This window comes from Mytilus californianus, unplaced genomic scaffold (genome assembly GCF_021869535.1).
Source record: "Mytilus californianus isolate M0D057914Y unplaced genomic scaffold, xbMytCali1.0.p SCAF_7, whole genome shotgun sequence".
In the NCBI taxonomy this organism is placed as follows: domain Eukaryota; kingdom Metazoa; phylum Mollusca; class Bivalvia; order Mytilida; family Mytilidae; genus Mytilus; species Mytilus californianus.
The window spans coordinates 88,532,155-88,558,177 of record NW_026262723.1 but is presented as its reverse complement, the minus strand read 5'-3'; the positions used below and the strand labels follow the sequence as shown (position 1 = coordinate 88,558,177).

Below are 26,023 nucleotides of genomic sequence, written 5' to 3'. Positions count from 1 at the left end.
ATCTTATTGGACTAGGATTGCCAGTTTTCCTGCCAAGGTGGATGGTTCTCCTCTGGTGCTCCAGCTTCCTCCACCAAATTAAACTAGCTGCCATGATAAAGCCAAGCATTCTGAATGTGGTGTTAAACATCATCAATCAGTCAATTAATCTTCATTTAGGGTTCCTAAGTTCAGTTCTAAAAACTTATCAAATTCAGTTAATATGTAGTGTATGATGGCCTTAGTGTCATATGTGGATTACAATTCTACTCTTAGGTTAAACCATGTTAACATTCTTATCAAGTTATTACTGATATGTGAGAAATTTTTATGAAGAATTTATTTTCACTAAGTTCACTATTAAGATAAAATTGCAAAAATAACACCTGGCATACATTTGATCTGTTAGGAATACTATAATCAGGGACAAGAAAAACATGAAATTCATCCCGAACAAAAATAAACCCCTTGACCGTATTTAGTTTGGTTTTTGTATCTTGAGAGAAGACTTAAGTAGGAGTGGAATAAGCTGATTAAAAAAAAAAACAACAGTTTTGTCTTTTTGTTCTCTGAGTTCTGATTATGTATATTGTCATGAACTAATATTTAACTCCAGCTGATAAATGCTTTAATGGACATCGTCTCTGTCTATCTGATGATGATTTATATGTATTAAATGTGGTGTTATATGTAAAGTCACGACAGCAGACAATGCATATAACTAGAGACATCGTTAAATTTTTGTTTAAGTATTTTAATACAAAGAACACATAATATTTATATTTATACACATTGAACATGAATTTTTAATTAGTAAACAAAATGTAATACACAAGAATATATATACAAAAATATAACATTAAATGTTACTTCTATGACAAAATGCTGATCTATATAAGCACAACATGGTTCTTTTTCTCTAAGGAAAAGAAAATGTTCAGATGAATGATGTTGTTTCATAATATAGCACGAGTTTCTATATCATGGCACCAAGGTGTATAATTTAAGAAGTAGATCACAACACGTCTGGAATATACCTTTGGAGTAAGCATGTATTTGTATAAAAAATAAATATGCTGCTAATGTCTTATTCTGGTTCTCGAACACAACTTGCTATATACCGTCGTATACCTCTTCTGGGGGGTTCTGAAAATATCAAATATAATATACAAATGTATATCAGGGAAAACATAATTAGAGATAAATCTCCATCTATTATTCTTTCTAACATACAAATTTTTTGTTGTTCAGTTGCACATCTCATTTTGTTCATATACATGTAGTTAAATTAAACCTCACTTAACTCTAACATTTTTACATTGAAATTACCTGGTCAAATTATACTTATATCAAATTCTGCATCACCAATTGATCAATATTAGCCTAATGGAATTTTGATATTTGTAACTCCAATTTATTCAGCAAGAAATTAAAAATGTATTAATCTTTTATATAGATTGGCAGTTCACCATCATCTTTTCCCAGCATGAGGATACATGGTTATACAAAATCGAAAATAATTAAAGACTATAATTACATAATCAATAAGTAATTTGTGTACAAATGGTAATCAAATAATCAATAAAAAAATTGGAGATTTTCAAAAATCGTAATTGTCATTAAACAATCAAAAAGAATAAAATAGTTATAAAAAATTACATAAATCAGACAAAATAATCACATCATCTAATCAATTTGAAAACTAATTTTGTAGGAAGTATCTGATTACATTCAAGATTACACTTTGGAACAGTTTTTGTCATATAGATTGATTTAGGTGTCTTTAGAGTTTAAGAAACTGGTAGCAATAAAGAACCTCCTGCAGTTACAATTTTATATTTTGGGACAATATTTTTTAATTCAAAGTCATGATTTTTTGTCTCGTCTGTGTTGAAATTTGCAAAATATGAAACATACTGATGCTAAATCTGACAGTAACTTTTTGTATAAAGCTGAAATTATCAGATGGCAGAAGAGCACGATAATCTATAGCTGGTATACAATTGTGGTGTATGGTCTGAGGTTTCATTTTGGCATATGTCTGTTGTCCATGGATCAAATTTCATGGTTGAATGACTGCTTAAAACTAGTTTTTTTCATGGCATGATTTTTTTCCATTATTTTGAGAGACAACTATATTTGGTATATAGAATCATTGCATGGTACTCATGTCCACTAGACCGCATCCACCTGAGCTTGACCTAATTTTATGGTTTAGTGTTCAATGCTTAGCTTTCATGATACTGTAAACCAACTAATTTTCGCGAGTTTCGCGAATAGAAAAATAACGCGAATATAAGTCGTCGCGAATATATAAAACTTGGATCTTTCCTTATTTAAATACATCAAGTAAATTAGAAAGTCGCGAAATTAAATTGCCGCGAAGTGGAATAAAAAGGGCTAAACGCGAAATAAAGTATCCACGAAAATAAGTTGGTTTACAGTATGTAGTATGTAATATTTGGCATATATATTGGTTGCAAGGTGTACAAATCCATAGGGTTCGACTGGTATTGACCTCATTTTCATTGTTCATGGTTTATTTGATACCTGGTAAGATGTAAAAAGACTTTCAACATACAGTTAATCATAATCAGCAAAGTAGGGAAGATATTTAAGCATTTACACACTTGTTAAATTATATCCTGATGTCTTCAATCTATGGTTCAGAGTTGCCACTAATATTCTTTTTAACATAGACTTTATCTATATATCTATTCAGTGGCTTTACAATATTCTTATTTCAATTGTTTTAATCACAAAATATACCTTCTGGAAGCTGGTCTTCACTGAATGCAAACAGTGCTGAAATTATATAGAACAAATAATAATGTGTATCCAAGCCCTATGCTTATAGTTATAAATAAAATCATCAATAATAATCAATATAAATTAAGACATGAATTCGGGATTTATTTTTATTAATGCAACTGGATGAGTATAGCAATAAACGGAACTTGCATTCTGATATCATATACATATAACTGTATGCAGATTTTTCTTTAATAGCAATAATTAAATTCCACATTTTTGTCCTTTCTTTCACTATCACAATGATAAATGCATGAAATAATTTCTGAATTTACAGTAACTTAATTTTAATTTTGTGCAAAAGGGGAAGACAGTGAAGACAATTTGAACATTAAACAGTAAATAGACATCTCAATACTGATTAAGCGTTTTGAATTACCAAATACTTACCGGCCATCCGTTAAAATTTTAAAAATTCAATTCACTATAACGTGATGCCTAATCACTTGATATGACATATCAACATATTTTATAGGAGTAATACGACGGGTGTCACATGTGGAACAGGATCTGCTTACCCTTCTGGAGGACCTGAGATCACCCTTGTTTTTTTGTGGGGTTTGTGTACGTTTTTCGTTTTTTGCCATAACATTGTCAGTTCGGTTTTGACTTTTGAGTTAGATTATCCCTTTGGTATCTTTTGCCTTTTCTTTGAAATATCAGTCATTATAATAACAGTTTCATATAATATCCGTCGTAAAACAAATGTACAAATGTACTAATGTGTAAGTGTCCCTGTGAGGAACAATTACCACGGCAATGTTTAAGTCAAATCACACCCATTGTCACCAAATCACATTTATTGTCATCATATCACACTCATTGTAATCGGATCACATCCATAGTCATCATATCAAAAATAATGTCATCATATCACACCCATCATCATCATATCACATCTATTGTCATCATATCACATATATTGTCATATCATACTCACTGTCATCATATCACATCCAATGTATTAATATCACACCCATTGCCATCATATCAAACTCATTATTAACATATCACATGTAAGCCATGTCATTGAATCATTGTAAAGCTAATTTAAAAGTCCAGTCAAAACACAATAATTATACTGAAAATTAAGTTCTGCCACAGCCATTGTCACAAAAGAGGTAGTTATATCACACCGGTTGGCATACTGACCTATAACTTCAACCCTACTGAGTTAGACGTCCCATCACACTACCTTCATACTGACCTATAACATCTACCATACTGAGTAAGAAGTCCTATTAAACTATCTTCATAAGGACGACCAAGTCCTATTACACCTCCATCATACTGACTATCAAGTCCCCTAAAACCACCTTCTTACGGACTGTCAAGTCCTGTAACACCACCTTCATAAGGACGGCCAAGTCCTATTACACAACCGTCATACGGACTATCAAGTCCTAGAACACTACCTTCACACTGACTACCAAGACTTATAACACCACCGTCATACTTACTATCAAGTCCTATAACACCACCTTCATAAGGACAGCCAAGTCCTATAACACTACCGTCATACTTACTATCAAGTCCTATAACACCACCTTCATATACCATAATGGCCAAGTCCTATAACACAACCGCCAAACTGACTGCCAAGTCCTATTACACCACCATCATACTGACTGTCAAGTCCTATAACACCACCTTCACACTGACTGCCAAGTCCTATTACACCACCATCATACTGACTGACTGTCGAGTCCTATTACACCACCTTCATACTGACTATCAAGTCCTATAACATCACCTTCATACGGACTGTCGAGTCCTATAACATCATCGTCATACTGACTGCCAAGCCCCATTACACCACCATCATACTGACTGTAAAGTCCTATAACACCAAGTTCATACTGACTGTCGAGTTCTATAACACCACCTTCATACAGACTGTCAAGACCTATAACACCACCTTCATAAGGACGACCAAGTCCTATTGCACCACCTTCATACCGACTGTCGAGTCCTATAACACCACCTTCATACTGACTGTCAATTTCTATAACAACACCGTCATACTGACTATCAAGTCCTATAACACCATCTTCATAAGGACGGCTAAGTCCTATAACACCATCTTCATAAGGACGGCTAAGTCCTATAACACCACCGTAATACTGACTATAAAGTCCTAATAATGCCACCTTCATATAATGGACAAGTCCTATAACACAACTGTCCTACTGACTGCCAAGTCCTATTACACCACCATCATACTGACTGTCAAGTCCTTTAACACAACCTTCATACTTACTGTCGAGTCCTATTACACCACCTTCATACTGACTTCCAAGTCCTATTTCACCACCGTCATACTGACTGCCAAGTCCTATTTCACCATCATACTTACTGTAAAGTCCTTTAACACCATCGTCATACTGACTTTCGAGTCCTATAACACCACCTTCATACTGACTGCTAAGTCCTATTACACCACCATCATATTGACTGTAAAGTCCTTTTTCACCACCATCATACTGACTGAAAAGTCCCGTAACACCACCTTCATACTGACTGTCGAGACCAATTACACCACCTTCATACGGACTGTCAAGTCCTATAACACCATCTTCATAAGGACGGCCAAGTCCTATTGCACCACCTTCATACTGACTGTCGAGTCCTATTACATCACCTTCATAGGGACTGTTAAGTCCTATAACACCACCATCATACTGACTGTAAAGTCCTATAACACCACCTTCATACTGTATGTCGATTCCTTTAACATCATTGTCATACTGACTGACAAGCCCTATTACACCACAATCATACTGACTGTAAAATCCTATAACACCACCTTCATAATAACGGTCAAGTCCTATTGCACCACCTTCATACTGACTGTCGGTGTCCTATAACACCACCTTCATACTGACTGTCAATTCCTATAACACCACCGCCATACTGACTATCAAGTCCTATAACACACCTTCATACGGACTGTGAAGTCCTATAACACCACCTTCATACGGACTGTGAAATCCTAAAACACCATCTTCATAAGGACGGCCAAATCCTATTACACCACCGTCATACTGATCGTTGAGTCCTATAATACCACCGTCATACTGACTGTCAAGTCCTATAACGCAATCATCATACTGATTGTCAAGTCCTATTACGCCACTGTACTACTGACTGTCAATTCCTATTACAACACCACCGTCATACTGACTGCCGAGTGATATAACAGCACTGTAATACTGACTTAAGTTCTATAACACCACCGTCATGCTGACTATCAAATCCTATTACACCAAAGGTAAAGTCATATCACAACGGATGCATACTGATCTATACCTTCTACCGTATTGAGTTAAAAGTCCTATCACACTACCTTCATACTGGATGTCAATTCCTTTAACACCATCTTCATACTGAGACTTTCAAGTCCTTTAACACCACCGTCATATTGACAGTCAAGTCCTGTAACACCACGGCCATACTGACTGTTAAGTCCTATAACACCACCGTCATACTGACCGTCAAGTTCTATTTCACCAACGTCATCACGACTGAAGTTCTATCACACCACCGGCATACTGACTGCCAAGTCCTATAACACCAACGTCATATTGACTGTGAAGTTCTATAACACACCTTTATACTGACTGTCAAGTCCTATAACACCACGGTCATACTGTCTTAAGTTCTATCACACCACTGTCAAACTGATTGTCAAGTTCGATAACACCACAGTCATATTGAATGTCAAGTCCTATAACACCACCGTCATACTGACTGTCAAGTCCTATAACACCACCTTCATACCGACTGTCAATTCCTATTACACCACGGTCATACTGACAGTCAGTTCTATAACACACCGTCATACTGACTGTCAGGTCCTTAAACACCACCGCCATACTGACTTAAGTTCTATCACACCACCTTTATACTGACTGCAAAGTCCAATAACACACCGCCATACTGACTGTCAGTCCAGTAACACACCGTCATACTGAAGTCCTATAACACCACGGTCATACTGACTGTCAGTACTATAACACACCGTCATACTGAAGTCCTGTAACACCACGGCCATACTGACTGTTAAGTCCTATAACACCACCGTCATACTGACCGTCAAGTTCTATTTCACCAACGTCATCACGACTGAAGTTCTATCACACCACCGGCATACTGACTGCCAAGTCCTATAACACCAACGTCATATTGACTGTGAAGTTCTATAACACACCTTTATACTGACTGTCAAGTCCTATAACACCACGGTCATACTGTCTTAAGTTCTATCACACCACTGTCAAACTGATTGTCAAGTTCGATAACACCACAGTCATATTGAATGTCAAGTCCTATAACACCACCGTCATACTGACTGTCAAGTCCTATAACACCACCTTCATACCGACTGTCAATTCCTATTACACCACGGTCATACTGACAGTCAGTTCTATAACACACCGTCATACTGACTGTCAGGTCCTTAAACACCACCGCCATACTGACTTAAGTTCTATCACACCACCTTTATACTGACTGCAAAGTCCAATAACACACCGCCATACTGACTGTCAGTCCAGTAACACACCGTCATACTGAAGTCCTATAACACCACGGTCATACTGACTGTCAGTACTATAACACACCGTCATACTGAAGTCCTATAACACCACGGTCATACTGACTGTCAGTCCTATAACACCACCGCCATACTGACTTAAGTTCTATCACACCACTGTCAAACTGATTGTCAAGTTCTATAACACCACCGTCATACTAACCTATAAGTCCTATCACAGCCATGTCTTCTTCGTCTTTTAACATTTTCTTTACAACTTGTGCAGCCTTGATTAAAATTACAAAAAAAAACATAAGTGTAAACGTAATGGATGTGCGATTAATAATTAATATAAATCATTAACTATAATATATAACATAGTGGAAATATTAAACAACTGAATATAACTGTTTAGTTTTCGCTTTTCTTGCAGTAAAGAAGGCCTATCACACTTAATATGAAGACTATAAATAGTAGTTAACAAGATACGGCGAATCAAATAAATTGATGGGTTGCTATCTTGAGAGAGAAAGGGGAGAAAAAAAACCTTCGCATGACAAAAAAATGATCTTATACTAAATTTTGCATAATCTAATGCAATTATCATTGAGCTAGAAATTATGAAAATCCAGCAGAATATCTGAGTTTCAATCTTTAGGTATCGACCAACAATTTCCATTTAATCTGTTTGTAGCGTTTTATAATCAATCTGTGCACCATGTTACTTTATGCTTCAATAAGCGACATTTCTGAAGCTTATTGAACAGTTTGATTTATCAAACCGTTCATCAAACCGGCGTGACATATACATTGTAACTATTTCAGATGCAACATTGATGCTAGTTATGAATAGGAATGTCACACTGTACAAAACACTTGCAGCACTACGGTTGTAACTAATAAAGCTGGAGATTCCTATCCTATTTATATTGCGCTAGCTTTAGTTTTCTGTTTAGTGATATATAAACTGATGTTTGGCATTGTCTTTGGTAATGGTCATGATGATGGCAGTCCCTTTTCGATTTACGATATTTAATTGCCGATTCGTATCATCTACATTTTTGCAAATAATAGGAAAGATTTCCATTAATTTTAGTTATTTTGTACTATATATCAACCATGCCGATGCACAGTTTGAAAAATCATAATCAGGAAAATATCATTTTAAGAAAAGGTGCTGTAAACATTTGTTGTTTGAACGCAGTTATCCTGAAATCAATTCCTATTCTTTCTTTGGCATGATAAAAGTAAGTAGAAGTAATGTCTTTATCTAGATGTAATCTTATACTATTAAAATAAAATGTTCAATACCAACTCGAATTAACTGTCGACCAAAAACACAACAATTGTCATTTGCATGAATCCCGATGCGAATTCGGTGCATTCAAACTGAAAGCATCTATAAAAGTAACAAATACCACAGCTTCCACCTTGGCAATATTACAATATCTAACTTCCTATTAGTCTGGTTGACAGATGATAAAATGATGACAACAGCTACGACTTTATATTACACATACAATGACCTTAAATAATGCATTGATTCCCGAAGAGTCTGTTTGTCTGTAAAGAAAAAGCCAGACAGGATTCATGTGGTTCTATGACAAAGGTCGTTGAATATAACGATCGTATTTAAAAAAAACCTTTAGAAACGATTGTTCAATGAATGTATCTCCAATTTGATTCAATCTATTGAAACAATTTCGTATAGTAGATGTAAATATCAACAATTAGAAACTGACGAAAGACGCAATCACTAAAAGTATACCATATGTTGGTCTGATACTATGATTAAAAAACAAATGTCAAATATCATCAATGCTTTTTTTTATATCGAATACTAATACATACCTGTTCTTCTAAACTGGTTCTCATGAATTTAACTAAAATTCTAAAAAAGAATAAACATAACCCGGCAGATCCTCCTTGAAACTTGGCTTTAATTTTCCCAATTTTACAAACACAGACGCCATTCCGTATTAACCTATGTAATAAGTCATGGTCTACACTGTCCCTTCCGTCACGTCCACCTACAATAAAGCATAAACAAATTCAATGTTAGAACTGATAAAACAATATTCAAAGATTTTAAATTGATAACATTTAATATAAATAAATAATATCTTTATTGTCATATAAACATAATTGGTTTGTGACAAAATAAAACATAATATAGCAAAGAAATAACAATTCTATTATGGACAAAAATTATAAGACTTCTGCCCTCAGTTCTAATGACTGTTTTATAAAGGAGGCAATATCTTTATAATAAGTTTATTCAAAGGATCAATGAGTATACATGGATAGTATCTAAATTAACGGGCTCTATAAACAATATAAAAATAAGATATATTTTCGTACGATAGTATGTGGAGTTTACTGAGCCAGTCTATATTTGACGTAGATGAATGTAACTTAAACTTGTGGTAACGATTCCCTGACTTTACAGTTACACATATATTACGTTAATTTAAATCTAAAATGTCACTGACCCACAGGTGACAGGGGAATAGAAATATGGTCACTTTTGGTCTTTTTTCCGACCGGCAGTAAAACCCTTGCCATGGTGGGACTACGTTTGTTGTGCGGGATGTATAAATACGCAGCCACGTCCGGTCAGAATGGGGACGTTTAATCATCTCTACACGTTATTAACCCTTGAAACAAATCGTAGAGGTCCGTAAGTTGCCCGGTCTGTTAACTGCTTTTCATGTACCGGTTTTTATTGTATATTCTTTTAAGGACGTTTTGTTAATCAATTGATCCAGATTAAGAGAGAGGGTTGAGATCTAATAATAAAGAACTGCGCATTGAGCGCATGATACGCCCGTCGCTTTTTCAAAGAACAAAGTTCCATAACTCCTCAATGTCATATCAGAAATTTATAAAAAAAAAACTAAAGGGAGGTTATTTTGATAGATATTAAACAGTCACCAAAGTTTCATGAAAACTGCTCAAAGCACTTTTGAGTTATTGTCCGAAAACTGGAAAGTCCCCCCTTTTTATGAATAAAACCCCATAACTCGGAAACGTAAAATCTAAAATTTATAAAAATCGAAAAGGAGCTCACGTCAATAGATATAAACAAATCACCAAAGTTTCATGCAAATTGGTTAAAGCGTTTTTGAGTTATCGTCCCACAAGTTGACGACGGACGGACATACGGACGGCAGACTGACGGACAACGGTATACCAAAATACGTCCCGTAAACGGGCGTATAAAAACTAGTTTAACCCCGCCACATTGGCATGTGCCTTTCCCAAGTTAGGGGTCCCGTCAGCAATTGCGAATTGTCGTAACTCATATCTTACTGTTTTTAAATTATTTGAAAAATCATGTGTAAATGACAGATATTTATTTTTTTTTAATTTATTCACCACTTTTATGAATTTTAGTCGATTTATATAGCTTGATATATTTCATAGACACAAGTCTATTGTTGAAGACTGAATGTTGCCCTTTAGAGTTTCGATGAAGACTGAATGTTGCCCTCTAGAGTTTCGATGAAGACTGAATGTTGCCCTCTAGAGTTTCGATGAAGACTGAATGTTGCCCTCTAGAGTTTCGATGAAGACTGAATGTTGCCCTCTAGAGTTTGGCTATTTTTGTTTTGGTCTCATTGACGTATATTCCATGTTTCTTTCTATCCATATAATCCCCTTGTGTTAAAATATTTAAAATACCATAACAATGAATCATAAAACTTCTAAGAAAAATTTCTTTTCCCTGCTACCCACCAAACCAAAATCAAATCACAAAAGCCATCTTAAAACATCCCATCACAGAGGAAGACAGCATAACAGATGGATTAATGATTGACTTTTGTATGCCAACTCCTCTAAGACGACAGATCGGTGGCCTTCGTATGTATATCAACATTCTGCTTCCTTGTTTTTTTTCATACGATAGTATGGAGTTTAATAAGGCAGTCCATATGTCATATGCGGCTCTATCCGTTACACAAGATGGAAATAAGTATAAGGATAATGTTGTATGCTTGCCAAAATGACAGCTATCCACCAGAGACCAAATGACGTGAATGTTAGCAACTAAAGGTTACCATACAGTCTTCAACAATGAGCAAAACCAATATCGTATATAGTGAGCTATATATAAAAGGCCCCAACATGACAAATTGAACAACATTCAATATGACAGAGAGCAAACAACGACAACCACTGAACTACAGGTTCTCCCACCATATGACGGGTGTTAGGTATATTTGGATATATCATCAAAAATAGTAACCAAGGACTCATTGATTACAGCAAAGAGTGGTCCATTTCTGACCCGTATTTAGAGATGTCAAAGCTATCTCAATGAATCGGAGATTTCGATGGTCAATATATTAACGAACAGGGCTGTAAGATACGTGTATATCATGAACTGTCTTTGTTTAAAGACTTCAGTCGGAGAAGCAGGAGAAATATAATATGAATTCTGGCAGTTGTAAAGAGAAGAATCCAATAATCATATCGAGGAAGTATTGCTCGACCAAACATCGCAAGGAAAAATGATAGTAAGGGGACGACCTTTTAATATTCGGGGGGGGGGGGCATGCTTATTTTTTCGCGATTTAATTGCACTTTTATACACGATTGATTCCTGCAGTTTATGTTGCAGAAAGATTCCTGCATTTTGTGTAGCAGAATATTTAGTTTATTCCTGTCTTATGCAAGGTTATTTGTTTTTAGCTCTTACAAGGCCAGGATATTCATTTTCGAAATTCTCCTGCCCCTCCTCCCAGAAAATGATGGTCCCCTAATTGTGGAAGAAAAATTGTTTATACTTTTACAGGATCTTTTACTGAAAATGGTACTATAACTGAAGCTGTTTACATTATGAGGTTTTTGTTTTTGTTTTAACTCATTAACCATGCATCGTAGAATTTTTCCAACAAATGTAACATCACAATTAGACTGTTTCTATAGTGGTGTAGTGTGGAACAAAACAAACAATCGATAACCACTACATTCAACAATAGCGGCACGATATTGACATTTACAATTCATGACAATTTTTTTTATAGTTTGTGATTGACCATGATATTAGCCGTGCAGACAACGATCGACTTCAGTCGTAATAGTCTGCATCAATTAACCTTTTTTGGCGATGTGACATAAAGTTTTAACATGGCAGACATAATGGTTGAAAACGACCACTTACATTAATTTAGTATGACTGTTCGTTGAAGACGTTACGCACGGTGTTTGCTGATTTCAGTTCATAAAAAAATATTTCCTGCTTTTAATGTCTTCTAAGAAAATGTTCTTCAACACGATGCACTACGCAAATGTCAGGTAACTATTTCAAATCACTACTTACGTTATCAAGTTACGTGATGTTGGTTCTCATTTTATACTACGCTAGGTAATAGTGATTTCTTATGTTTATGCGTATGAAACTTCTAAAAACGGATGAAAGGTATTAGTTTGGTGTATCTTGTGTTCTTTGTTAAAATATTTAAGATTTTTCACTTACGATTGCGTCCGCTTCTGACATCTTCCAGACTAACAGCCATATCAGATATCATCAGAGTAAAATCGCCATCTGCTGTTCGTTTTAACCTAAAAAAAAAATTAATTAAAAAGTTTGTAGTCAAGGGTATATAAAAATTGCAAACAATATGTTTTAATACTCCTCAAAGTCTTCGAGGAACTTCATCGTTAAAACACGTTGCCACTTTGCTTGCCAATTATTGAAATAAAATTAAAAAAACTGATTAAAATATAACTTTTCGTGGGGTTGGTTAGAAATATAAGTAATGAGTATTTTTTCTCCAGGGTCTCTCCAGGAAGTAATTAGTTTTACGTAATTTCATAAAATGAAAAATGAATTGTGACTTTCCTTTCGATTATAGGCCTGTATTCCAACAGTAGGACCGAAGGTCGGTGGTTCTATCCGGGCACTCTGTCTTCCTCCGCCACTAAAAACTGAGTGCCATGAAATAGCGCAATCGTGCCGAAAGTGGCGTTAAACACCAACCAATCAATCAATCAATCAAACAGTAGGAATACATTCAATCTTGAAGTGTTCGCTTTTCACGTATTGAAGAAATAAAACTAACATGCCATCATAAAATAAACTGTAGTTTCCATTAATACAAATAGCACCATTTCTTGTTTGCAGCCTTCCTGCTACCATAGAAGCATGTGGAAGCTTGGCATTCTGTATCTTCATTCTAAAAATGATTAACATAAACAGATGTCTAAATTATTCAAAGCATTTATGAAATTGAAGTGGGAATCAATCGAGTCAACTCAATTTTGTCTAAGCTTTTATAAATAAATTTTAGAATTTTATCATTTAATCACTTCAATACGATATACTAGTAATACTTAGAAACTGACAGTCTCAGTAAGATGAATATTCAGGACGAACATTTTTTGGTCCCTGCCCGCATCTCGTAAAGTACTTTCATAAATCAAGCGTGTGTTATTTTTCTTCTCAGCGTCTATTGCTCACCACACGATAAATGTATTCTTTACCAGAGCGATTCAAATATTTGCTTTAACAATGGACTGTTATTCAGTGTGGACAGTTAGCTTTTTCGAACGATAGAATTCGGAATCCGTATGGTTACAATTTAGGACCATCCAGGAAACATTTGGTGGAAAAGGAGTCAAACTATTTGAAAGATCACTTCCCAATTTACTCTTTTGAATTAGATCACTGAGTCGCTATTTTAACTTTAAATTTTCATTTGAAAGTGTCTGTATCGTGTCCAGACTATGACAGTCAATGGCCAATTGTTCAAATAAGGATCCTTGAAAAAAAAAATTGCATAATTGGTCAATTGATGTCTTAAAATATACTTTTAAGTTTAGAATATTGATTACTCCTTATTTTTATATTTGATTATGCCTTATCAGTTATGCACTTTAACACAATGTGGGACTTATTACACTTACCCAGAAAATTTATAATACAAACTACCGCTGGCACCTTCATGGTCCTTGATGTCTTGTTGAAGAAGACGTTCAGCTAAATTCTTCAGCTGACTGTTGTTAGCTTCGTGTCCTGAATCAAAGATTACAATGTATGTCAAGAAAGGTATTTTTACGTTTCACTCAATTCGCTATTTTTGCGCAACCTTCACAATTTGCGAAAATGATATTCATAAAACCTGAGTTATAGAGTAATAGGATACTTAAACCTAGCTGGATACATGTTTAGGGGCCGACCATGTGATAGTCGGGGGTTAGGGGGGAGGGGGGTGGGGCTAGGTGGTCAAGAGGAGTTTTTGAGGATTGACTATTCATTTTCATCTGTTTGGTGCTACGCATGCTTATTTTTTTCTGCGAATTTATTTTCACTTTTGTACACAATTGTTTTCTGCATTTTGTGTTGCAGAATATTCATTTTCACTTTGTCTTGTGCAGGGTTATTTATTTTCAGCTCCTACAAAGTCAGGATATTTATTTTCAAAATCCTCCTGTTCCCCCCTTTCAAATGGTCGTCCCCTTAACAAACTTAACCAATGCAGTATCGTTAAAAAATTAAACAGTCATAGTATATATAATGTTAATTATTTTGATATACTTTTAAACTTTTCTTAAATTCTTTACTTCTGTAAATAATTCAAGTAGCCATGTCATTGGATTATTTACTTGGAAATGTTTGTCCATCAATTTCCATTAAACATCTTCCTGGATAATTAGCAGCTGATCGGATGCTAAACACCACTACTTCATTTTCCATTAATGTCAAAACATTTCCTTCACTTTTATCATTTCTACATAAAGATAGCGTGTACCATTTAAGGAGTAAGATAAAAGAGACCAATTTGCGCCATAATTTCTTTTGACAGCGTAATTATCACTTTAAGCATGCGTAAGTTTTTCTTGAACAACAATTAAAGCAGAAATAAACTAAATGTCATGGGTCCACATAATGTCAATTAAGGGTCCACAAAATATCATGGGTCCACATACTGTCATGGGTCCACAGCATCAAGAAACGGGTTCTTCTTCTTCAAATTATAACAGGGTGTTTGTTAAGAAATAACAATTCTTAATTGAAGTGATATATAAAGCTTGGAAAGTCAAAATTCAAAAGAATATGATTTTGACAGCATACAAACAAGAGGGCCTAAGCAGAATGGCCAAAACTGTCTTAGATTTACTATGTTTAGGGAGTTGCAACCTCATAGATTTACTTTGTATTGGGAGTTGCAACCGTCTTAGATTTACTGTCTAGTGAGTTTTAACCGTCTGAGATTTACTATGTCTAGGGAGTTGCAACTATCTGAGAATTACTTTGTCTAGGGAGTTGCAACTGTCTTGGATTAACTTTGTCTTGGGGATTGATACCGTCTGATATTTACTTTGTCTAGAGAGTTGCAACCATAGTTTTGCTTAAATAACATACTAGTAATACATAGAATGGATTTTTACACACAAAATGTATCGTATCATGCCAGAACTGAAGCACTAACTACTTGTCGGGGGGGGGGGGGGGGGGGTACTTTTAGGTACTGATGGTCCACCATCAACGGTACTGACCCAGTGGTAGTAAAACACATATGATACCAATTACTGCGCGCAAGCTACGTTTTTCTAGAATACCCTTCGTCAAATACATTAAGGACCAAAAGTAGTGAAAACAAAAATATTTTTTTTTTTGAGAGCATAAAACCAAAAAATGGAGTATTAACAGAACAGATCAAAACATCAAAATCTCGTGGATGTTGCAATCTTACTTTTGGATAAAATAGTCATCGATATTTTATCCAATGTATTCATATATGAAATTAACTGAACATTGAATCAACATAAAGTTAAGAGGAAAACGTTATTTATAGCTGTGTTGACAACTCCCGTGTTGCGTGAGTTGTAATAGCAATAAATCCCAAGTTGAATTAGAAGGTTGATACCTAAGAATAATTAATTCCTCACTAAACAGACAATCAATTCCCTCAAAGACATGTTTAATGATGAGTGATCAGAGATCAATAAGTTTTCACACTGATTCTTATTTTTTGGTTTTTTGTTTTTGTAAATAATTAATAAAGTTTCAGGTAAATCAAATTACTCCGAAATTAATCCATTGATTCTTACCTGACATGCTGGTACATATCCCATGACATTTAAATTACATGTTCAGCGTCAGATGTTGCCCTATAAAAAAAGATTAATAGAAACAATAGTACATTTAAAAGTCATCCATTTAAATCGCCATTTTGTAGGAAATTTAGCAACAAGATACTCAATATTAATTAACTGCTAACTTAAAAGTATAGGACTTCCTAAAATCCCAAAATTGCAGCCTCAGTTGAACAAACTAAAATATTTTAATGTCAACTCACTTTAAAAAGACAATAATGACAATGTCACATTCTTTTTTTATGTTTATGGATTTCTGGGGACAATTTGATCTTGCCTTCTGTTTTACATGCTTTTCTTTTAGAAGTTTGACATTAATAGACAATGATGTTTTTTTTTATTCTACATTTAAATACTTCTGTAAGCTTAAAAAAGTGCCAAATACTAAAAATATCAAAAGAATAAGTTATTAATGTATGTTTGTAAATGCTCTATCACATGAGTCCGGTAACTGCGTTTTCACAGTGAAGCTTGTCTCCACTGGAGAATGGTACTGCTTACCGTTTAAGAGCATCTGAGTTTACCTTCGGTTTAATTGGGGCTCATGTTGCTCAATCGTCAGTTTTCTGTGTAGTATTGGGGGACTGATGTTTTCTGTGTGTCTATGATTACCCCTAGTATCTTCTCTCTTCTTAGGACGAAAAAAAAATAATCATAATGGTAGGCTCTGCAAAGGCAAATAAGGATAGGATAGAGGCAAACATTTTACTTTTCAACCGGCAACTTACGGATCCAATAAAAGATAGCTTCAAAGGTTCTTTAACGCGAAGAGAGCGTGGTATGGTTATCTCCGGAATTATAAGTTTTCGGCGTCGTCATTATTCACATTTTCTATACATAGACACTCGGAGATATGGTGTATTTTTATTCTATTCATTAAATCGTTTCAAAAACTTTTTTTTTGGAAAAAATTCAAATATTTTATTTTTTTTAAAATAGTAAGAAGTATCGTTTTAATTCTATAACCCGTTATACCGTAGTGAAAATTTGAAAGTGTATGTCACGTTTTCCCTTCTTTTTGAACAAAATAGAGATGTTTTCGCATTCTGGTGTAATACCACCAAATCGTTGCATACGAAAATAGGTCGAAAAAAAATATTCCATTGAATTTTACAGTTGTAGGTAATTGATCCTACATTTCATTGCAGTAAAACATTTCTGGGTCATAAACATATATCTTGGGTATTTCAAAGCACCATTATTTTTTTTATTTGGGGTTTCTATAGAATATTTTGGAAACTTGAGGTTACATGGTTACTAAAGCTTGTACACAGGTTAAGAAAGGGGGAACATTTGATTGGTTAACTTCCAGTGATGGTTATTTTCTTATATGCAATGAAATGTTATGTGAATTTTTTTTATATAGTACTGGACAGGATAAAACTTTACTCATGCCAAGTATTTCTTTATTTGAAACAAAGATAAATTCTGCACAATTTTTTGAAAAGTGCAAATTTAACAAAGACTAATAGGGGAAAATCAATGGTGGTATTACACCTTCTAGTCAATCCTTTAGCCACAGCAAATAACTATACACCAACAAGCAGTAACTACACGAAAATATATCCCCTGCAGTATATATGAGGGTCTGGATGGGGCCCTTCATTTCTTTATGCTTTAATATTTTAGATTATTTTCTCTTTTCTTTATTCATTTTGCCCATTATTCTCTATTTTTTATATTTTAACACCTCATTATTCTCTATTCCTATTATTTCTTTGGCCTATTTTTCTCTTTTCTTGAATTTTTTTCCCCATTTATTCTGCAATTTTTCTCCATTATTCTCTATTCTGTAAACCCCATTCTGACCCTCATATATCGACATAGAAATATTCTGATTTTATAATATTTCATTATCATCAGGTAACATCGTTTAACAACGGGTTTGTGAATTTATTAAATTATTTAGTATCACCTATATATAATAAAAAAATAACATAAGATGTAAACAATTCCATCTACGTCCAGTAATAATAACTTAATCCTATAATTAATAAGTTGTGAATAAATTGGCTAATATTTCATCAGAACAGTGCCAGCTGCCACCAAGAAATTGCAAATCCAAATATTTTAGCATACAATTAAACATATTCAAACATTAAAGATTGCATAATGTTTAGAAAATATGTATAACGTGTTGTTTACTAGCCTTACCGTTATATCTTTTATAACTCATACGGTACTTTACCTTTACATACTGACATTTATTCGTACCCTCGCGTCTCATATTATGCCAACATTCAGTTAGATTCTTGTTATGTCCCCTGTCCGTTCACGGCTGCTATGAAGTTATTACGTCATCATACGTTGGGGAGACGTCATTTATAACCGTTATTAATATCACGAGAAGTTAAATTTAACATAATAGTTACTTAAGGTTCCACTAAAGTCAAAATATAGGACACTTCATAAACATCTAAACTTTGCCTGTATTTTTCAACCTATAATGAGTAAAGTCCTAAACTATGAGAACATATGTTCATTTAAACATACTTAACATATACACACTGTGTAAATTGTAAATAAACTTGAAATTGTTATGTTGTGGCCAAACCGGTTCTTAGGGTGAACACTAAATTTTCCAAAAAATCTGGAGGCCTGCGAGACGACTTAATTTGTTTAAAATTGGTATGGACGAATACTGTTACATGTAATGCAGGGCAAGCTCACGTTGATTTGTCACATACATATGTTTTAATGGCGTATTTGTCCAATTTCTGTATTGTACCTTCGATATTTGTTCACCTAGATACATGAAATTAACTGAAACTCGAAAATCAATACATTTTCTGAAAAATCAACATGAGCTTGCCCTGCATTACATGTAGATCTAACAGTATTCGTCCATACCAATTTTAAACAAATTAAGTCGTCTCGCAGGCCTCCAGATTTTTTCGAAAATTTAGTGTTCACCCCAAGAACCGGTTTGGCCACAACATAACAATTTCAAGTTTATTTACAATTTACACAGTGTGTATATGTTAAGTATGTTTAAATGAACATATGTTCTCATAGTTTAGGACTTTACTCATTATAGGTTGAAAAATACAGGCAAAGTTTAGATGTTTATGAAGTGTCCTATATTTTGACTTTAGTGGAACCTTAATATGAAGAGGTCATTGACTTCCAAGCGACATAAGTATTGACAAAACCAATGACAATGCTAGAGTCAGAGGCGAGGGCATTATCGATGTTGAAGTCAATACCACTGTCCCAAGTACACTAGACTGGAAGCTGGAATACTAGTATATCGCTAGTTTAGGCCTACTACCTGCAAGTTGCAACGGACAAAAATTAACATATACATGATTATTAATAACGACTTAGCATGCAGATATTTCTCTTTAATTCAAAACGATAAAAAAATAAACATTGATAAGTCAAAAAAGTAGACTCTGCAAGGGGAGCGACATTGCCCCAATATAAGCATCATATTTAATGTCCCCTTTCAGATCGAACGTGGATGCTCTCGTAGCAAACACAAACGTTCCTTCAGCATTGGTTTACTGCCGGACCAGTTGCGGTCAGAGTTAAGTTTTTGCTTTTTAATCAAGTCTTTCAATCACTCAAATATCTTTTAACTAACAAATTGTATTTCTTTCACATGAAAGCAAAACCTCTATAACATGTTTTTTTATAGTATCCAGCAATATTTTTGGTGAATTTTCATCGTAATAAGGCGACATCGTTAAGTAAGGAATTCGTGAATTACGTTATTTATTAGCACCAAGGACAAAAATAATTCAAACTGGGTTTAGTTTTTTTTTATTGTTTAAGCTTTGTAAATCTTAAATCATGGTTCGATTTAGATGTGGTGTTGCATTATCGGAAAGCGATATTGTTTTGGGCAAAGTGGAAAGAATTCTTTAGCGTCTAGAAAACAGAACACTTTCCCTAAAGGGGCATTGTATTTATGTGGCTGTGTATTTAAACATCTCGTCTGCACCGGTCTTACAGCCAGACGAATGTGGTCTTGTCATTTTCTATACCCTATTTGGGTAATCATAAAAGGAACTATAGTTACACATCAATTAAAAGTTTACTTAAAAATATGAAACTCAATGTTCTATCGTTTTTAATTTAAAACAACAAGGCAAAATTAGCAATACAAAACAAACAAATAAAAAACAGTACAAACGTCAATACAGATTATAGAACGGACAGAATTTTGGAATGCCATCGAATTTTGAGTAGTTGCTGATTGACAATTATTATGTGCATATACCGAACTATAGCTGCCAGTCATACAGTAGTGGATTGGTCCCTTGTCTAATAACTCTATGACACAACCAAATACAAAACATCGATACGTATATTTTTTCATTTAAATCTCTTACATGAACTGAGACTACTTACAGTAAGACTAAAATAATGAATAAATAAATAAATTATCACAAAATACAACACAGAAACTTAGTCAAAATCCAAACGAATAATATGTGAATGGCGTTCTTTATAACGCATAAACTTGCAAACCTTCAAAAAAGGGCGAATATGGTTTCATTGTTAATAAGTTGGTTTTCTCATTTGATTTGTTTCATATTTTGTGATGTTGGGCACTTTTATAGCTTGCTATGCGGTATGGGCTGTTCACTGTTGGTGGCCTTACGCTTACCCATAGTTGGCTAACATCATCTTCATTTGGTCTCTGGTGGATAGTTGTCTCATTGGCAATCACGCCACATTTCTTTATCTTTTGCTTCGTTAACTCAGAATTGCCTGTTTATAGTGTTGATGGGATATTAAATGATTGTTATGCTATATAAGTTTCAATAATTTATATGCAAAACATTAGTTGAAAAGTAATATCTGATGAAAGACACACGGAACAAATAAAAGACAGAAAAAGGTGGCATGAGATATTTAGATCTATAACTAGAGAAATTTAAAAAATAAATAATTTAAGAGGTATGGCTTATTTCTCAATAATTTGTTCAACTCACTGGGTTAAAAAAACAAAAGTTATTGATTGATTGGCCATTTTTCTATAACCCAGTCAACCATTGGGTTCGAATGACTATACATAAATTTACGTCCTACAAAAAAAAAGAACTGTTTTATTTTAGAACTTATCAATGGATTAGTTGACTATACGGTATGCAATTTTCTCACTGTTGAAGGATGTACGGTGGCCTATAATTGCTTACTGCCACTTCAATTTAACTCTGTCGGATAGTTGTCTCATTGGCAGTCATACCACATCTCCTCATTTTTATATCAATACTCAAAATTTGACCCATTTTTTTTAAATATCATTTAGCCATCTTTAAGCACCTAAGTGTAATCTGGTTACATGTTAAAAAACACGGCATTGTATTGTTACAAAAATAAAGTACACATATGAATCTATTATACTCTATTTTAAAAATAGCCATATATATATATAGTATTGAACACATTGAGGGGAAATTTGTTTTTATGTCGTGATCGCAGTCAACATAGACAAGTGTATGATTTTAGGCCGATTTGAGCTGTTTAATTTGCCCATAGGTTGCACCAGTCTGAAGCTAGAATGTAACCTTATCAGATCTCTAGAAACACATTTAAAGTTTAAACAATATAGGATCGTACGAATTCCCATGAAAATTGCTGTTATTAACATCACGCTAGCCTGTTCTACAGCCGACGCACGGTTTTGTTATGCAGTAAATACATCAAATACAGCGTTGGTTTATCTGGTAAAAAAAATGCCTTAAAATGGTTATCCAATTCGTAATTTAACTAATGGAATATATTAACGTTAACTTATAAAGTATATCAACGTTAACTATAATAAAATATATTAACTATGACACTAACTAAATGCACAGAATAATAGTTGTATCATTCAGACTTCAGACAGAAGATAACATTGACTTAGTAATTTCTGAGACATTAATCAGATTCTCAAGGAAGTCACTGTAATGCTCTTATGCTCGCAAGAAACGAATTAACTGTGATACGTAAACAATTGGATAAAGGAAAATTACGACGGAAAAGTCTTGTAGGCCTCCTATGGATCCCTCAAGGAGTTGTTCTAAGGGTTCTTAGGTGTGCAGAGAGCTTGGTACGCTTCCAACACGGGGCGTCGGATTAAATGTCCCCATTCCTATGTCGAACAAGATGAAATGTTTTAAATAATTATAAGAGAAGCAAGACAAATATATTTTTGTGCAGAAACGATAAACTTAAAAAACTTTAAGACAACTTGGAATTCAAATCTTGAGAAAAGTTAGTTGAACCTAGAGCCTTAAGAAAATTTTGCCGCCTTTGTATGTTGTAACATTTCTAAAAAAATGATGCTATACAATTATTCTGCGCATTAACACATGGAAGGCGTTATTTCAAAATTCAATCTTATTTGTGAACTTGAAGAGTAATGATTTTGTGGGTGTGTAGATGCGTTTCGGTTATATTTGCATGCATGGATTGCAATCGAATTACAGTATTTTCACGCTATTAAATTAGATGGTGGTTGATAAGACAAAAATGTATATTAGAGATTCTGGAAACTAAAAAAAAGAAAGAAATGAAAATGGTTTCAGTTCAGTATTTGAAAAACAGATCCATTATTTTTTTTCAAATTATAAAAATAAAGCTGTCTTTCAAATAATTTTTGTGAAGATGTAAAATGACAAAACTGTCACAAGCTTTATTTTGATCGTATCCTTTGCAATCACCCAAGGTATTCTAAATGTCTTTAACTACTTAACTCACATATCTTTGATAAAAGAAAATGTCGGGTAAACGTCAGTCATATAACAAACCAACAACATAAAAACATCTACAGGTCAACATACGGTAGATACAGCGGTAGACCATATGTCAAGCAGCTCCATGTGACCAAGAAAGCTATATAACAACATAAAAAACATCTACAGGTCAACATATGATTGACAACGATAGACGAGTGTTCCTACCATAAGTCAAGCTGTATGTGACCAAGGGTCTAGACAAAGAAAGCTATACAACCGACAACCAATTACAGGAAAACAATAATGCGAAAACACTTGTGCAAAAGACGAGATTTGCGATAATGTGCATGTATTAAGAGTTCTTGTGATTTAAAAAAAAAAATCTTTTTACAGCATATGGATACAGTTAGACATTAAAAATTATTATATATATTTGTTAGTCATTTCCGATTCACGATTAACATGGTTCTCCTTTATATATTAATGTTCCCGAAAAAAACAATATCAAAATATTTAATATAATTTTTATGATGCAAATATAAATAGTCTTGCTAAACAAAGATATAGCTTACACAAATAAAATTTTGTTATTTTTCTAACATGCTCATGTTTAGCTTTCCACGATAGACAAAACAAAACCGAGGATGTAAACAACTGTATATATATATGTCACTGTACGGACTTTAACAATAAAAAACCCATACAGTAAAGTAAGCTATAAAAGCACCGACATGACAAAACGTTTAAAAATTCAGAGAAACTGACGGTCTGTTATATGCTAAAACAATAAATAAAAAAACAAATATGGCAGACGGAAACCAACAACAGTTTCTGACTTGGAACAGGCACACAAAGAATTTGGCGGAGTAAGACATGTTTGTGGGCGCTCAATCATCCCCTAACCTTGGGCAGTGGTGTATGAGCACAAACGCAAGAACAAACATAAAAAAAAATAACTCGGAAAAGGCTTGATTCATCAGATCGACGCGGAGTACAACAGAAAATCTAACAAATAATACAAAATGCCGATCTAAGAGTACTCACCGTTACAGAAAGCTAGTTCTAAGCCATGTATGTAGGTTCTACAAAGTAACGCGAATGGATAAGGATAAAGGGCTTGAAATTTTGACCGCCACAGGTCATCTATGGACCACAATATTTGTTTCAAGAGTTCTTCTAAGTAAAGAAAGCTGGCATTCTCCCTACACGGGGCATCAGATTTTACGTTCCTATTCTGACCTGACGTGGCTGCGTATTTATACATCCAGTACAGCAAAACGGGCGTTGACATTGCTAAAAGGACACAACACAGAAAACTAAAGAACCAGGACAAATTCTAGTGGTGAACTGAGGCGCCCCGGAAGGGTAAGCATTTCCCGCTTCATTAGTGGAACACTTCGTTTTGTAAGAAAGGGTTTCAAACAGTTTGGTAAAATATAACTACAGGATTGAACTTTTAACGATTTTGACGAGAAGTTATTGTCAACTGTTTATCTATATAAATAAGAATAATATTTTTCTCACTGTGCTAATCCAAGTTTAAAATGACATATTACTTCTGTGTAGCAAGACAAGCAATCATGTCAAATATGTATTAAATTTGCATATTTTGTATCTCCGTTTGGTTATTTAGCCCCTCGGGCAAAGTTGCCGCGGTGCAGTTACTGTCCGTTGTTTTCAAACTACATTATTAAGTTAATCATACTTCATCAGTAAGTCTAATTGTAGTCAGTCAACATCTCCGGTTAGCCATGCATGCCTAACGGTTAGTTCCATCTTAAGTGAAAGTTAGGTTAGTCACACACACACACACACACACAGCCACTTTTGGGTGGGTTATAAAGGGGGAAAATGTGTTTGTCAATTCAATAAATCGAAATCATCCCAGATTCAAGTGTTAATTTATTAATATGTAAGGGTGCAAAGTAAAAATATTTGAGCACTGAAAAGATTACAAGGAGGACTTTTAACATCCCACACCGACACCAAAAATTGTTTTAGAATTAGCTGTCACTGAGAACTTACGAACCGTTTTAAATATTTGCAGTTATTGTATGATTTAGGTCTTCCAAAATATGTCTTAAAATCGACTATCGAGATTGTACATATAACAAGTCAAGTAATTATCGGATTCCTTTGATCTTGTTTGATGAAAACTCTGACCCTAACATTACATTAATAATACAATAATACTGAAATAAGATACACTTACTGAAATATCTGAGTATAAATATTCTCCACTATCCATGAATCATGAATATTTGTAATCAATAAGTCAAACTACTGGAAACGTCCCAGTTCACAAAACTCAATCAAGCAGCCATTTTGATATACTTTTAACTAGAAACTTTTTATCTAGATGTACTATCTAAACGACAGTCCAATGATAAAAACGTTTCTGTAATATGTAAATTGTACACACAATCAATGATATTGATTAACAACCAACAGGGAATTACTATTTGTTATGATGAAATAGTTTGTATAAAACAGAAATTAATTCGATTATTGAGCAATGAAAAATCATCGGAATGTTTGGTTTATAAGCATGCAAGCATTGATTGGGTTGCCGTGCACACGAAAACTAATTTCCCGAATCAAATTACATACTTACACAACTTTCCGATGATATTTCAACGATTAAACATGACAAGTTTACTAATGCAATGCTTTTCTCTTCTCTAAAAGCCAAAATCATTACCTTCACGCAAACAAGCTTAAAACAAATAAATCTTTAAAGAAAATCAATCAAAGAGACGGTTATCATTTGTATTCGAAATATAAACGTGGAGAATTCATGTCTTGTAAAAATTATACGGACTGTAAATTTTTACAGTTAAATCAATGTCAAAAACTCTGGACTAGAGAATATTAGGACTATTAAACTTGATATATAATGTAAATTATAAAAATATGCTGA

The 26,023-nt window shown here is 34.1% G+C and overlaps 1 protein-coding gene across 2 annotated transcripts; it reads right to left on the bottom strand.

The window, feature by feature from the left end:
- Nucleotides 1–712: 712 nt before the first annotated feature.
- LOC127708295 (uncharacterized) lies at nucleotides 713–25,628 on the bottom strand. 2 transcript variants are annotated; one of them, XM_052213148.1, is made up of 9 exons: nucleotides 25,316–25,628; nucleotides 16,385–17,096; nucleotides 14,237–14,345; nucleotides 13,393–13,506; nucleotides 12,807–12,892; nucleotides 9,176–9,354; nucleotides 7,548–7,611; nucleotides 2,749–2,784; nucleotides 713–1,125 (listed from the first exon to the last, which is right to left on the bottom strand). In XM_052213148.1, exons 2-9 carry the CDS (start codon nucleotides 16,389–16,391, stop codon nucleotides 1,067–1,069), a joined length of 654 nt encoding a protein of 217 aa, XP_052069108.1. In that variant the 5' UTR covers nucleotides 16,392–17,096; nucleotides 25,316–25,628; the 3' UTR covers nucleotides 713–1,066. The 2 variants fall into 2 exon arrangements, with proteins under 2 accessions (XP_052069108.1, XP_052069107.1); XM_052213147.1 differs by having other exon boundaries at nucleotides 16,385–16,443; nucleotides 25,316–25,627.
- Nucleotides 25,629–26,023: the final 395 nt, after the last annotated feature.